Source organism: Loxodonta africana, chromosome 1, assembly GCF_030014295.1.
Source record: "Loxodonta africana isolate mLoxAfr1 chromosome 1, mLoxAfr1.hap2, whole genome shotgun sequence".
NCBI classification, from domain to species: domain Eukaryota; kingdom Metazoa; phylum Chordata; class Mammalia; order Proboscidea; family Elephantidae; genus Loxodonta; species Loxodonta africana.
Genome location: NC_087342.1, coordinates 136,700,735 through 136,715,465, shown reverse-complemented (window position 1 = coordinate 136,715,465; position 14,731 = coordinate 136,700,735). Strand labels below are relative to the sequence as shown.

Below are 14,731 nucleotides of genomic sequence, written 5' to 3'. Positions count from 1 at the left end.
CTGAGTGGCTTTTGTGCATGTGTTCCATAAGTAATCAGTGCTTTTCTGCTCTTACTATCTGCTCCTGCCATCGTTCGACCCACTGGTGGAATAGATGGTCATGGATAACTTATAGGGAAAAATACTTTTAATAGGGCTATTTACTTCTTAGCATTTTGAGACTTTCTGTTTTTAAGAATATTTTTTAAAATGCAAATATGCCCTTTCAGAGGGATAATACTTCAAACCTTACCTGGTTGCTATACAATGACATTTTACTGATGACCAAAGCACTTCAACAGTGAGATACCAGGAGGTACCATGTGGAGAGTGAAACTAACGGTAGGAAGAGGAGCTGTGCAGAGACGACCTATTTCAGTTCTGCCAGTGGCTGAATCTCCCTTTTGGCAAGGAGATCCTTCCTTTTCTTCCTGGCTTCTGGGCTCTGGCCTTTACTCTATTGGCTTTGACTTTGAGCCCTTGTGGGAGATTCTCCTCACTGCTATTCCTAGTAGAGTTTCCAAGGCCATATGAAAATACTCTCTCCTTCTTTCTGCTTCTTGGCTGGGGCTCCCATGTAAAAAGAGGAAGCAGGGAATGTCACTCTCTCCAGGGCAAGAACTGACTCCACTTACTGCTCAGTTGCTCACGTCCTTATCTCTTATTTTATACTCTTTCATACTACAACATAGGAGGCTGGAGATATGATTATTCCCCAAAACTTTAAACTCAATCTTTGATTAGAAAATAGAAAGCTATATGAGGGTTAACTGAAGAGGAGAGTGTAGAACTTTTTATTCTGTCTCATGGGTGTATCTTCAAAAAGCCTGTAAATCTCCTAGTTCTTTTGTTAATGCATGGAGCTCCTATTTAAAAAAAAAAAAAATTTTTTTTAAAGAAAGATGAAATAAATACTCAGTTGATTACTTATGAGTGAAATTCTATGATTGAAGAATGAAAACAGTTAACTTAGAGATGTTCCAGAAAAAGATTGGAATGGAAGCTAGTGTCTATTTTAGCTTCCAGACAGATTCACTAGATTGGCATTTGAAACTTAAACTTTAGATCTTTTCCCTTTATGAAATAGTTATAACATGCAATCCTGAATTATGAAGTGACTGTGAACAAATGAAATGGGAGTTACCTGGGGAAAGGCTTATATCAACAATGAATGATTTCTCTCAGCGACCTGTCCTCTCTTTAGCATATGCAAGTATCAATAACTAACTGGGAGACAAAAGTTAAAAAAAAGAGTGGAATGACATAAATTAGACTGATGTCTGCTTTCATGTTCCCACAGTGCCAGTCCCTGTAGTCAGTTTGAATATTTATGATGTTGGGCCTACCAACATGCGTGTGCAGTGGCAGCCTGTGGGAGGAGCTACTGGCTACTCCTTGTCATATGAACCCATCAACGCCACGGAACCAACAAAAGCCAAAGAGGTGGGAGATTCTTGTTCTTTATCAGTGGGTTTTCCTGAGACTTTATGGTTTTTTTTGAGTCTTCATTAAACTATAATTATTTATGGATTTGTTTCTAAGTTTACACACAAAACAGAAAAGTAGAAAACTAGGTTTGTGATCTGTGATGCATTTTAGAAAACATTGATATGAAAAAGGAAATGCAGTTTTTATAAACGAAAAATAAAATCTGTACTGTTACAATCTACTGGTTACAAATAGGCTTCAGTTGGCTATCCCCAAGTAAGTGGAAATGTTGGATTTGATGTCTTATTTCCTTTCTGTGTTGTGAGCCAACACCTGACGTATGTCTGTATGCAGATGCGTGTGGGGCCTACAGTGAACGAAGTGCAGCTGACTGACCTCATCCCCAATACTGAGTACGCGGTTACTGTGCAGGCTGCCCTGCATGACCTCACCAGTGAACCTGTCACTGCTCGGCAAGTCACTTGTAAGTTATTGCCAGGTTCCCTCCCTTCTTATTGCTGTAAATACAACATTCATTAGGTTTTTTTTCACCTAATAATGCTAATGATAATTTGGTTTTAAGTTATGGAGTTCTTACTTTTGACTATCAAATTTGAGAGTAACTATCTTAATTTTTGGAAACCCTGGTGGTATAGTGGTTAAGTGCTACTGGTGCTAACCAAAAGGTTGACAATTCGAATCCACCAGGTGCTCCTTGGAAACTCTTCCGGGCAGTTCTACTCTGTCCTATAGGGTCACTATGAGTCAGAATTGACTTGGTGGCAGTGGGTTTGGTTTTTTTGGTATCTTAATTTTAGACTTATGTCAGCATCTTAAATTAATTCTAGGATGCACCTTTTTTTTTTTTTTCACATTTACTTTCCTTATCAATTGTTATTGAGTTGATTCTGACTCATGGTGACCCCATGTGTGTAAGAGTAGAACTGTGTCCCACAGGGTTTTCAACGCCTGCTTTTTCAAAAGTGGATCACTGGGCCTTTCTTCTAATACACCTCTAGGTGGGACTGGAACCTCTAATCTTTTGGTTAGCAGCTGAGCATGTTAACCGTTTTCACTACTCAGGGACTATATCCTACAATCAGTTGTGTCTTATAGTTACCCTTGGTCACGTGTTAATAGGGCATAGAACATAAATAATGGTGTCTCTTGCAATTGATTGTGTCTTAGAATCATGAAATATGGTATATAGCATTGGTGAGAAAATGACTGTTGGGGTGAATGTAGTTTTGGAAGAAGGAGTTAGGTTTAAGACCGTGTGTCCCAAGTTTTTGTTGAAATAGAAGCCCTATGGCATGTATGAGTATGTTTGTTTCCATTAAGCAAATTAATCAATTAACCCAATTCAAATAACATACTGAACATGGATTATATGCCAGTCATCATGCCTGACAGGTGTTGGAAATACAAAAATGCCCTCAAGTGGATGAGACAGAGGCACCAATAAGTAATACAAAATAGCGTAGAACCTATAGGTTCCTCTGTGGTTTGCGCTTCTCTTGTGTGGTTTGGTCAGCTTTATTTATTTATTTATTTTACTTCAGGCTTGTTTCACCAGCATGTTAGGTGCTTTTTCTTCATAAGTGACAATAATTGCAGTTAGGACCCTTGCCTTGGCTGGTAATTTTGTTTCTTGCTTGGAGTGGTGGGCATGCTAGGATAGGTGCTTTGTTTAAATTTTGTGCACCCCAGCTCACAAGAAGTTGGCAGGAAACTTCAAGGAGTAAAAGGGACCGAGAAGGCAGAAGTATGGTGGGGCAAAGAAGAAAAAGAGCCTCTGTAGGGTGGATCAATATAAATTCATTTACTAATAAATAAGTATTTATTAATCATCTTTTATGGGCTAGTCCCCATGTGGAACTGATGGTTTTGTGAAAATGGAGGTTCCTGGCAGATGGAAAGAATGCGGATCCAGCCAGGATGGAGACACATGGATCTGAGAATGTTGGGAGAGAGAACTTGAGAGTCACAGTAGGATGAAAGACAAACACTTGGACTTGGTCATGGACTTAGATATGGTGCTGGACCGCACCAGCAGAGGAAAAGAGGGCACAGAGAGACAAAAATATCCAAGGGTTGATGGTACAAAAACATGGAAGTGGAGGTAGAAATTCAAGGAAAGCCAAAATGAGAGCCAAAGGAAAATGGTCAAACTGGCAGCAAGAAAGAGAGAGATACTTTTTGATACATAACAAGAGAAAACCTCTCTTGTTATACCCCTTTTTCAGGTAAAGCTTGGTTTGACTTGGTAAAAATTTATTATTTGGATTTTTGTCTAACCATTTAGTCTTCTGTGGGTTTTCTTTTCTTTTTTTTTTTTTATTGTACTTTAGGTAAAGGTTTACAGAGCAAATTAGTTTCCTGTTCAATAGTTTATACAAGAATTGTTCCGTGACATTGGTTACAATCCCCACAAAGTGTCAGCACTCTTCGTATTACCCCCCAGAATTCCCCATTTCCATTTGTCCAATTTTCCTGCCCCTTTCTGTCTTCTCATCTTTGCTTTTGGGCAGATGTTGCCCTTTTGGTCTTATATAGATGATTTTTCTAAAGAGCACTTTCCTCGTAGGTATTCTTGTTTATTTTATATGCCTATTATTTGGCTGAAAGTTGACTTCTGGGAATGGCTTCAGTTCCAAGTCAGAAGGGTGTCTAAGGGCCATAGTCTTGAGGGTTCCTCCAATCTCTCTTGGACCAGTAAATCTGGTCTTTTCTTATGAATTTGAATTTTGTTCTACATTTTTTTCCCACTCTAACCAGGACCTTCTATTGTAATCCTGGTCAGAGTGGTAGGTAGGGGTAGCTGGGCACCATCTAGTTCTTCTGGGCTCAGGCTAGTGGAGGCTGTGGTTCCTGTGGTTCATTAGTCCTTTGGACTAATTGTTTCTTTGAGCCTTTGGTTTTCTTCAGTCTCCTTTGCTCTGGATGGGAAAAGACCAATTGTATCTTAGATGGCCGCTCATAAGGTTTTAAGACCCCAGATGCTACTCACCAAAGTAGGCTGTAAAACGTTGTCTTTATGAACTATGTTATGCCAATTGACCTAGATGTCCTTCGAGACTATGGCCCTTAGTTTTCAAGCCCAGTAACTCAGTAATGCAAGGTGTTTGGTTATGTCTAATATATTTCCATGACTGTGTACCCTGTGTGCTTTATTATGAGTGTACATGCAGCATATACAAATATGTATGTAGAAATATCCACAGCCAAACCTCTACCTGTACATGAACATACTCCTATAAGCCCTCCCACGCCTATTCAGCATACATATCTCCCTAAGTCTAAAATTCAAAACCAAACCCATTGCTGTCAAGTCGATTCCGACTCACAGCGACCCTATGGGACAGAGTAGAACTGCCCCGTAGAGTTTCCAAGGAGCACCTGGTGGATTTGAACTGCTGACCTTTTGGTTAGCAGCCACAGAACTTAACTACTATGCCACCAGGGTTTCCACTACCTATGTATCCACTCATAAATCCTTGTTTGTTATTACTGTTTTTGCAGGATTGTGTATGTTATAGTATTTACCGTCATTGCCATTTATTCTTGTGTACCTCTCAGTGTCTTCCCTTGCCTTGGTCATGCTGTGCTAACTTCCCTCATGTTGTGTGCTGTCTTTCCCTTCACCAAAATTAACATGTGTCTACTGTCTAGTTAGTGATTTCCCCTCCCTCCCCCTCCCATCCTTGGTAATCATCAAAAAATGTTTCTTTCTGTGTGTAAACCTTTTCTCGACTAATTTTAATAGTGATCTCATACAGTATTTGTCATTTTGTGATTGATTTATTTCACCCAGCATAATGTCTTACAGATTCATCCATGTTGTGAGATGTTTCGAGGATTCATCATTATTCTTTACTGTTGTGTAGTATTCCATTTTATGTATGTGCCATGGTTTGTTTATCCATTCATCTGTTGATGGGCACTTAGGTTGTTTCCATCATTTTGCTGTTGTGAATAATGCTGCAATGAATATCTGTGTGCATGTGTCTATTTTTGTCACGGCTGTTATTTCTCTAGGATACATAGCTAGGCTCTGTGGGTTTTCCGATAAGCTTTTGGACGCTTCCTTTTGGCCCATCATCATTCTTCAATCTCTTGAGCATTTGTTTTTCTATTGCATTCATAAGGGAATGTAACACTTTTTAAAAAAAATTTATTTATTGTGCTTTAGGTGAAAGTTTACAAGTCAAGTCAGTCTCTCATACAAAAAGGCGTACACACCCTGCTGTCCACTCCCAGCTGCTCTCTCCTTAATGAGACAGCACATTCCTTCTCTCCACCCTGTATTCCTCTGTCCATTCAATCAGCTCCTGTCCCCCTCTTCCTTCTCATCTCTCCACCAGACAGGAGTCACCCACATAGTCTCATGTGTCTACTTGAGCCACAAAGTTCACTGCTCACCAGCATCATTGTCTATCTTATAGTCCAGGCCAATCCCTGTCTGTAGAGTTGGCTTCGGGAATGGTTCCAATCTTGGGCTATCAAAGGGTCTGGGGGCCATGACCATCAGGGTCCCTCTGGTCTCAGTCAGACCATTAAGCCTGGTCTTTTGAATATAACACTTTTGATTTTGCTTTCTGTCTTAAAAGATTTAAATGTCTGATGTTACGTGAGGTATACCTTTACAATGAAACAGGATGTCTGAGTAGCAAGTACGAACTTATTTAAACACAATGGAAGAAAGTTAATGAGAAACTAGTGTTGTGATAACCAAAGTTTAAACTTATCCTACTTTTCAAAAGCCTTCCTAAGCAGAATTCAGCTGTCTCTGGTAGAATTATGGTACCTTTTTAAAGTTATTTTGCTGCACACCTTTAAGCTTTCTTCAAATGACTTCTTAAAGCTTGAGTGGATGTTTTAGAGCTTGTGGCTGGCTACCACATCTGGGCCTAATGTCTCATGCTTCTCTAGCACCTCTACCGGGCCCTCGAGATTTAAAACTCAGGGATGTGACTCACAGCACCATGAACGTCTTGTGGGAACCAGCGCCTGGAAAAGTGCGTAAATATATTATTCGATACAAAACACCAGAAGAGGATGCCAAAGAGGTAGGTTGGAGATTAGAATGGATTTGGAAATATTTATTTTTCTACTGGGTTTAACAAAAGAACTGTTAACAAGTATAGATGAGAGCATGTTTTGAATACTTGTCACTTTTTTAATGTAGTGTTGAAAACTTGTGAGATTAGTAAAGCACTTTTTGAAAATCTGATAATGTATTGTCTTGCATTTAACTTAAAATGTTTTGTTGTTATGATACTCATCTTGGAAAGATCATCCCTTAGTAGATAAAGAGTTATAGAATCTTAATGGTATTTCCTCCTGAATCAGATGTCTTATGTATGGTCTGCATTTTATGAATTGCTAAAATTTACTAATGTCATAATAATGTTTCTAAAAATAAAAGGTAGCGAGGTGATACAGAGAGAAGAGGGGGAGCCTTTCAGAGAACAGGAAGATAGGACAGTTGAGCAAGACAGATAGAAAGAATGAATGTCTTAGGCGAGTGTCCCTTTGGTAGTGAACTTTTTTTGAGATGATGCTGAGGTGAAGAGCTGTTTTTATGACAACCTGATTCAAAATGGGAGCGAATTGAGGAGGATTTACTGGTGAATGGGTTTAAAATTTGTGTGTGCTTAGAGAAGCATTAATGTCAGAATGTCAGGGACATATGCATGTCACAGAAATCATTTCTCTAAGCCCCTAGTTACTGACTCCACCAGCCATTTGTGAATTATACAAAAGCTAGTTTATACCTGTGCACGCACATTCACTTCTCTCTGGGTTTCAGTTCCAAAAGGTGTATGACTGCCAATAGCTCTAACAGGGTTCTTGTGTATAGCCAACGAGGTAATGCACAGGAGAACATTTCTGAAGAAACAAGGCAGTGATATAAAACGAAGCAGGTGAAAAATTGGTTGTCTGAATCTGTAGGCGGTCATCATTTACCAGACAATAATGTCAGGTATGGCTCCAGTACATAAATGTTTCCACTTTGGAAACATTTAAACTTCTTCCAGTCCCTGGATTCTTATGCAAATTGGGAACAAAGCAAATAGCTTCTTTTTGGAATCATAATTCTCATGCTCTTGTGCCTAAAACAAAACAAAACAAAACACAAAAATGTTGCTGTCAATTTCAGCAACCCTATAGGCAGAATAGAACTGTCCCATAGGGTTCCCAAGGCCGTAATCTTTACAGAAGCAGACTGCCACATCTTTTTTCCAAGGAGCGGCTGGTGGGTTTGAACCGCCAGCCTTTTGGTTCCTTAGCAGCTGAGTGCTTAACTATTGCACCACCAGGGATCTTTAAACAACAGAGGGATGTCAGAAATAAATCCTTTGTAAAAAGAGTTCTGCTGCTGTTTTTATTATAGGTAGAGGCGGATAGATCACGGACCAACACTCCCCTCAGAGACCTGTTTTCACAAACCCTGTACACCATCAGTGTTTCTGCAGTGTATGACGAGGGGGAGTCTCCCCCAGTGACTGCTCAAGATACTACCAGTGAGTTGTGATTACGTTTTATTGATAACTGGGAAACAGCACTTTACATGCTTGCATAACTGAACTTACTTGGCTATCTTGTTTCTCAATGCTTGTTTTTTTTTTTTTTCTTACCAGCATTTAATAATGTTTGGATTCGTTGGTTGTTTTTCACTTATTTTCTTTGGAAAGAAATGTCCCCTCGTCTTTGTATCTGTTCATTTTATAAATGCATTCTATCCTGCCTCATTTTTCTATCAGCCAATGTTACTAATTCATGTTCCAGATACTTAACTGCTCTCTGTGTGTGTGTGTATGTGTGTGTGCGTTGTGTGTGTCTGTAGGGGAGTGTGGAGAAAGCATATTCTTCATGTATGTTTCATATTTTCTCTGGCAAAGGTGCATTAATTATCAAATATCTTTTAGCTCTTACTGTGTGTAAAGTGCTGTCAGGGGTACCAAGATATAAGTATCTTTGCCTCCTCAACGGTTCATAATTTAGTGGCAGAGGCATAAAAATGTAATTAACAGTACAGGGGCTCGTGCATGGCAGGCCAGGTAAGTGGCACTCAGATTGTACACTATGGCACCTCAGAGGAAGGGAGACTGCCACCGTGGAGGGTGGGAGAGACACAGGGCAGAGCGTGCTGGGACCCTCCTTACCTGTTCCGCTTTGCTTCATCTTCGATGGATGCTGGCTTCTCTCCCTCTCATAATACTTTCTTACTATTTAACCTAATTGTTATTGTCTATCAGTATTTTTCTGTCTACTCCAAGTTCGCTTGTTCCCTCCGTGAAGGCAGAGGTGTACTTATTTTACACAACTTTGTATCTCCAATGCCCAGTACATAAATTAATCTAAATAGAGGCAAAGAAATGGAAGTCTAGAACAGCCCCGTTCAAAGGAAACATGTGAGCCGCATATGCAATTTTAAATTTTCTAGTAGTCACATATAAAAAGGTAAAATTAATTTTAATAATCTGCATAAGCTTTCTTCAACCTACCATATCAGAAATGATCATTTCAACATGTAGTGAGTATAAATGATTAATAAGATATTTATATAATGTTTTTCATATTTGTTATTCAAAATCCAGTGTGTATTTTACACTTGAGGCACATCTTAATTCAGAGTGGCCACTTTTCAACTGCTTGTTGCTGTTGTCGAGTCAATTCCCACTCCTAGTGACCCTATAGGACAGAGTAGAACTGCTCCATAGGGTTTCCAAGGAGCGGCTGGTAGATTTCAACTGCTGGCCTTTTGATTAACAGCCGAGCTTTTCACCACTGAAGAGCTTCTTTTATATGCTTCTTATTTTTCAGTTTTTTAAATAACTTTCAGATACCTCTGAAGTACACCCTTAACAGTTGGTTTTTTTTGCAGTTGTGCTCGTGGAAGTGGTGCCACTTTATCTCAAACGGGCCTTTTCATTGTAATTATTAGAAACAATTCTTTGATAGCTCTGAGTTTTGTGTGGCTGGCTTTGGTTACCAGGAAATAGAGAATTAATTGGCAATGAAAGCTCAAGACTGGTGCCAGATGTTCCAGGTTGCTTGGGCTGAAAACCACCCAAAGTGCCTGGTCGATGGAGGAGCTGCTGGGATTTCAGCAGTCATCGGCACCTCCAGGGTTGTCCCTATTGTTTGGTTAGTGTCAGTACAGTCTGCCTAGTATTGTGTTTAAGGTTAGGAATCTATAGGGAAAAGCTGTGTATGAATTACTTAGATTATTACATTTTCAACATTTCCTTTCTATGGTAAAATCCCTAGGTTGGAATTCACGGTATGTTTAGGCAGGTATGTTGCAATCAACTGTCAAAATGTAATTCTTGTGCTGTTTAAAATGAGGTAGACGTTCTCATTTGTAAATTGTATATTGTTTTATTAAATAATAATGAAACGGTTTCTTTTTGGGTATTAGAAAAATGAATTCTGAAAGTTAACAAACAAATGAATAACTGTTTCTTTGGGCATTATCTTAAATTTGTAATAGAGCTCTATACTTAGTTTATGCCATTCTTGGCTTAGAATCTGGGCTTCTTAGCCTGGAGTCTATGTATCCGTTTGAAGCCATTGATGGACTTGAGAAGGCATATTAACTCTCTGATGTCGTATGCCAGAGTTTGTGTTATGTGCTTATATATATTGTTCTGTGAAAGAGTCCATGACTTTTATTAGATTCGCAAAAGACTTTGGATGTAAAAAGATTAGGAAACACTGAGTTATAAAAGCATTATTAAAAGGTTCCTTTTAAAAAATCACCATTTTAATGGTAAAAATTATTGGAATATAAATATTATGGGAGTTTTCAGAACTCTATCTTCTATTTATTTTTTCAAATGAACTAAATGGGTAAGATGTTCGGTTCTAAGCAATGGATTCAATCAGTTTTTCCACGTCCATTAAAATAAAACAAGGGAGTTTTATTACATTATATTACATTTGTGGGCCACATTCAAAAACTTAGTCTCTCTTTTTCTCATGATAGAACATGTGCCAGCCCCAACCAATCTACGGATTACTGAAGTAACACCAGAGACTTTCAGAGGAACTTGGGATCATGGGGCTTCAGACGTGTCTCTCTACAGAATAACCTGGGCACCTTTTGGAAGTTCAGATAAGATGGAGGTAGTGTTAACTCTATTACTTTTTTTTTTCTTTCCATATCCTATTTCCTCATAAGGAGTCTTGTTTGAAATATGTATTACCTCTCTTGCCAGATCAGCATCTTTTCTAACTAGTGACGTACAAGTTCATGGCATACATTAAATAAAGCAGGAGGGACATCTGGCTAAATGGTTGCAACAAATTGCCATTTAGTATTGTACAATATAAGTTGTGACTTAATTTTTTTGTGAGTAAATTTTTTTCTCTTTCCCCAAGACCATCTTAAATGGAGATGAAAATACTTTGGTGTTTCAAAATCTGAACCCGAACACTCTCTATGAAGTCTCAGTTACTGCCATCTATCCTGATGAGTCAGAAAGTGATGACCTGGTTGGCAGTGAGCGCACAGGTAGGTTTTCAGCTTTCAAATAGAACACTGTAATTTTAAAGTTACTTAAAAAAAATAGCGCTACAGCTATATTAGTAATGTTTCCCCCAAACTCCGTTTTCTTTTAGTGCGTTTGATACCCTTAACAACACAAGGTAAGAATTTAATTTGCTGAGCTGTATGAATGAATAAATAGTAAATAAATAAATAAGTGAAAATTACAGCAAAGTAATCCAGTGGTAACAAGCCTTCTTTGAAATTTTGAGGTGTTGAATGGGGCCTCTTTTAAACAGGGCTTTCTTCAAAAGCTTTGCGTTGCTACTACTACTTGTTGAGTTGTTGTTTAAAATTCACAGGCCTTTATTTATGGTATGATAGAGTCAAATTTAGTTCTAAACTTAGAAGTGTATAACTTTATTGATTTTCGTAGGAACATTTTACCTATATCTGCACATTTTTTGAGGCATCATTCTGGTGGCTCACTCGGTTTTTCGATAATCTTTCAGCTCCAAAGAGTGGCCCACGAAATCTTCAGGTGTATAATGCAACGTCTAATAGCTTGACTGTTAAGTGGGATCCTGCTAGTGGTCGCGTGCAGAAATACAGAATCACTTACCAACCTTCAACAGGGGAAGGCAATGAACAAACGGTAATTTATTTTGTAAAAATGGTAACTTGGACAAATTCTAACCTTTCCTCCTCAAACTTCATTCACCTTCAATGTTTAGTTGTACTTATTTTTCAAGGGATTTAGATTTACTGTCTTGGCTGGAACCATTTCACTCTTTAGCCAGGACTCCATCCCTGATGGAGAGACTTTGTGGACATTTTCATTGAGGGCATAGTTGCTCTACATGGTAGCCTCAAAGTATCAGGTGTGTGCTTCAATACATCCACATACCCCTTAAAGCCTATTCGGCTGGATTATCCATAAATGAACCCAGGCCATTTCTGAGTCTATTTAAATTTCCAAGCAATATCTCATTAAATTAATCAAGGATTGAAAGTTTGCTAAATAACAGCAAATTATAAAATTTAGTTTCTTTTATTTACCCCAGTTATTCTGGTTTGTGTGTGTGTGTGTCCATATTATAGGGTTATCTCCTCGATCTGGTGTTCTCAGATCTGGGAGGCCATTCACCTAATTCATACTAGTTATTGTTTTCATATTGCCCTAAATGGAGCTACCCTAGAAAGACGGTAGGACTGTAAACTCAGTCTTCATGGTTTTTATCTTTCCAGCCTTCATTTATTTAACAGAGCATTTATCCATTCCTCTGCTTGCTTTGGTTGTCTGTCTTTGGACCTCTGAAACTTTGCCTTTCATGACGTGTGTGACTAGTAAACCAAAAACTAAAACCAAACCCACCGCCGTCGAGTCGATTCCTACCCATTATCCTAGGTCAGGAAGCACCATGCTTTTTATACAGCTGGGATGATGCTTTCTGATTTATTTCAAATACCTTTCTTGGTGAGGTCTAGTTTTTTTTTTTTGGTAACTTTTTTTGGCTGTAATATTTACTCATACGGCCTTAGACATGCTGAATTAACCTTTAGTCATCGAACTTGTTGAGTTCCTGCAAATCGGCCATATCTCTTACCAGTGCGAGGATATTAGCAGAGGCATATGCTAACTGTGTTTAAAGGTGTGGGAAATCTCTAATAATACGTGGTAAATGGGCTTAGCCAGATTAGGAACTCTCCCATCCCCAGTGTGACTTTTGAGTTGATCTTTTGAGTCTATCATAATTCCAGTCTTAGGTAATATGATCCATTTTGATTGACAATTTATGTATTTTAGTTAAGTAGATTAGCAATGGTAACTAAATATCAGTTATAATCAATTGAGTTTTATGTAAAACACAATGAAACAAAATAGATGGAATGGTATTTTAATTTTAGAAACAATTTCTCTTTTCTTTGCCAGCTCAGATTTAAGTGAAACTATAAAGCATGTGAAAATTGTTCACCTTCTTAGTGATACTAACCCACCAGCTGCTTTTCCTGAATGGCTTTTATTATCTCCCAGCTGTTTGTTATAATTAAAAAGAGTCTCATAAACTTATCCAATGGAATGCATTAGCTGATAATATCTTAAGGTTTGTTATTCTTATGGATACTTGCCTTTTAATGCTAGTACAAGAAATAATGAAAATGATGAATCTTTAAAGCTAGAATTATTTTGAGGGGTTTTGGGAAGAGAAGTAGGTAGATACCTTTCTGTTTACTCATAAGGCTAGTTCTACTAAGCAGATACTTTCAGGTTAGTTAAGTCTCAAATTTTTATAAAAATGTCTTGTACTGATTGATATTTTTCTCATAAGCTCTAATATTACATTTACTAAAACTAGCCACTGTTGTTCACTTTGCTCATATTTGAGAATAACTACAGGGATTTACTGAGTTTTTTTTTTTTTGAAATTCAGACTACTCAAGTGATGGGTACTAAGTTAGAAACATCTGGACTGCACTAGCACATCCAGCTGTCCACATGTGCACTCATTGTGGGCTGCAAGCCATTTTCATGAGATTTTAATTAGTATGGCATAAACATCCGAATTCGGTAGACTGTTAACAAATCGTACAAATTTTCTTTCAACAAGATAGCTAGATGGCTTTAAGCAATGAATCAGAAAGCTTAGTGCTTCATAATTGGAAATATTCATTCTACAAGGCTGGTATCGTGGAGACAACTGGGAACCCCCGCTTGAGTGGGGCCTGGCAAAGGGTCCAGTCACGTAGTTTTACAACAGTGAATGCTGGTCGAGTGGCAGTTTTCTTTGGGAAACACCAAGAGCATTAGATCTTTTGCTGAATGATTTGAATGTGTTTTGAAAGCAAATGAAAACATCTGCAAAAAAATAAGAATAACATTGAGTGGTGTGGTGCCTGTAATGTTATACAATTCTTTGATATCTTAAAGTCCATCTGTAGCTCAGTTATGATTAATGCCTTTTTTGGGGAAGAATTTTGTGAAATGTGTTTTGGGTGAAATTTCCCAGTACTGGTGGCTAGCAAATTTTGAAGCGACCAGTTTAAAGCTTAAAATCCTTTTTATGATTTCAGGTTCATTTTTATATTTCAAATTAAGGTACGTTTTCAACCTTCATTGTCGTGTTATGTGTTTTCAGAACTTGGCAAGGGTCTCAAAGAGCTCTTCTGCAGAAAGCTTTTCCTAAAGATTAACGAGCATGGAGAGAACAAGGCTAACACTTCTCCTTTTCCCTGTTTGCCTCAAGACCACAATAGGAGGACGGCAGAACAGTGTGGTCCTGCAGAAGCTGAAGCCTGACACTCCCTACACGATCACTGTGTCCTCCCTGTATCCTGATGGTGAAGGAGGGCGGATGACGGGAAGGGGCAAGACCAGTAAGTGACACTAGAATTCCTGTGGCTTCTTTAATAACTGCTGTTGGAACGGAATCACGTTTATCCAGAAACAATGGAGTGACACAAAGTTTTACGAATCTTTTAAAATGCATTTAAAAATAGCTATTTATTGTTTTTAACATCCTTGCTTGGAGTTATACATTTCTATTGGAGGGAAAATATGTTTATTACAATCTAGGATAAAAACCCTGGTGGTGTAGTGGCTAAGTGCTATGGCTGCTAACCAAAGCTTCAGCAGTTCGAATCCTCCAGGCACTCCTTGGAAAGTCTATGGGGCAGTTCTAGTCTGCCCTATAGGGTCGCTATGGGTCGGAATCTACTGGATGGCAACGGGTTTAGATTTTTTACAATCTAGGATTAAAAAAAATGCTCTGAGGTCAAACTGTCTAATGGTAATGGAGACGTGAGAAATTAGCACCAAATTATCATAGC

At 38.4% G+C, this 14,731-nt stretch overlaps 1 protein-coding gene across 3 annotated transcripts in view; it reads left to right on the top strand.

Moving 5' to 3' along the window:
• The window catches only part of COL12A1 (collagen type XII alpha 1 chain), a 124,852-nt gene that overhangs the window by 57,883 nt on the left and 52,238 nt on the right, over nucleotides 1–14,731 (top strand). For 2 of the 3 annotated variants that reach the window (XM_064288069.1, XM_064288078.1), the window contains exons 24-32: nucleotides 1,280–1,422; nucleotides 1,762–1,891; nucleotides 6,340–6,480; nucleotides 7,809–7,934; nucleotides 10,403–10,542; nucleotides 10,798–10,930; nucleotides 11,038–11,064; nucleotides 11,416–11,558; nucleotides 14,149–14,278. In XM_064288069.1, the coding sequence (XP_064144139.1) occupies nucleotides 1,280–1,422; nucleotides 1,762–1,891; nucleotides 6,340–6,480; nucleotides 7,809–7,934; nucleotides 10,403–10,542; nucleotides 10,798–10,930; nucleotides 11,038–11,064; nucleotides 11,416–11,558; nucleotides 14,149–14,278 (1,113 nt within the window). The remainder of the gene's footprint in view (nucleotides 1–1,279; nucleotides 1,423–1,761; nucleotides 1,892–6,339; nucleotides 6,481–7,808; nucleotides 7,935–10,402; nucleotides 10,543–10,797; nucleotides 10,931–11,037; nucleotides 11,065–11,415; nucleotides 11,559–14,148; nucleotides 14,279–14,731) is intronic. The other variant, XM_064288074.1, reaches the window with a different exon arrangement.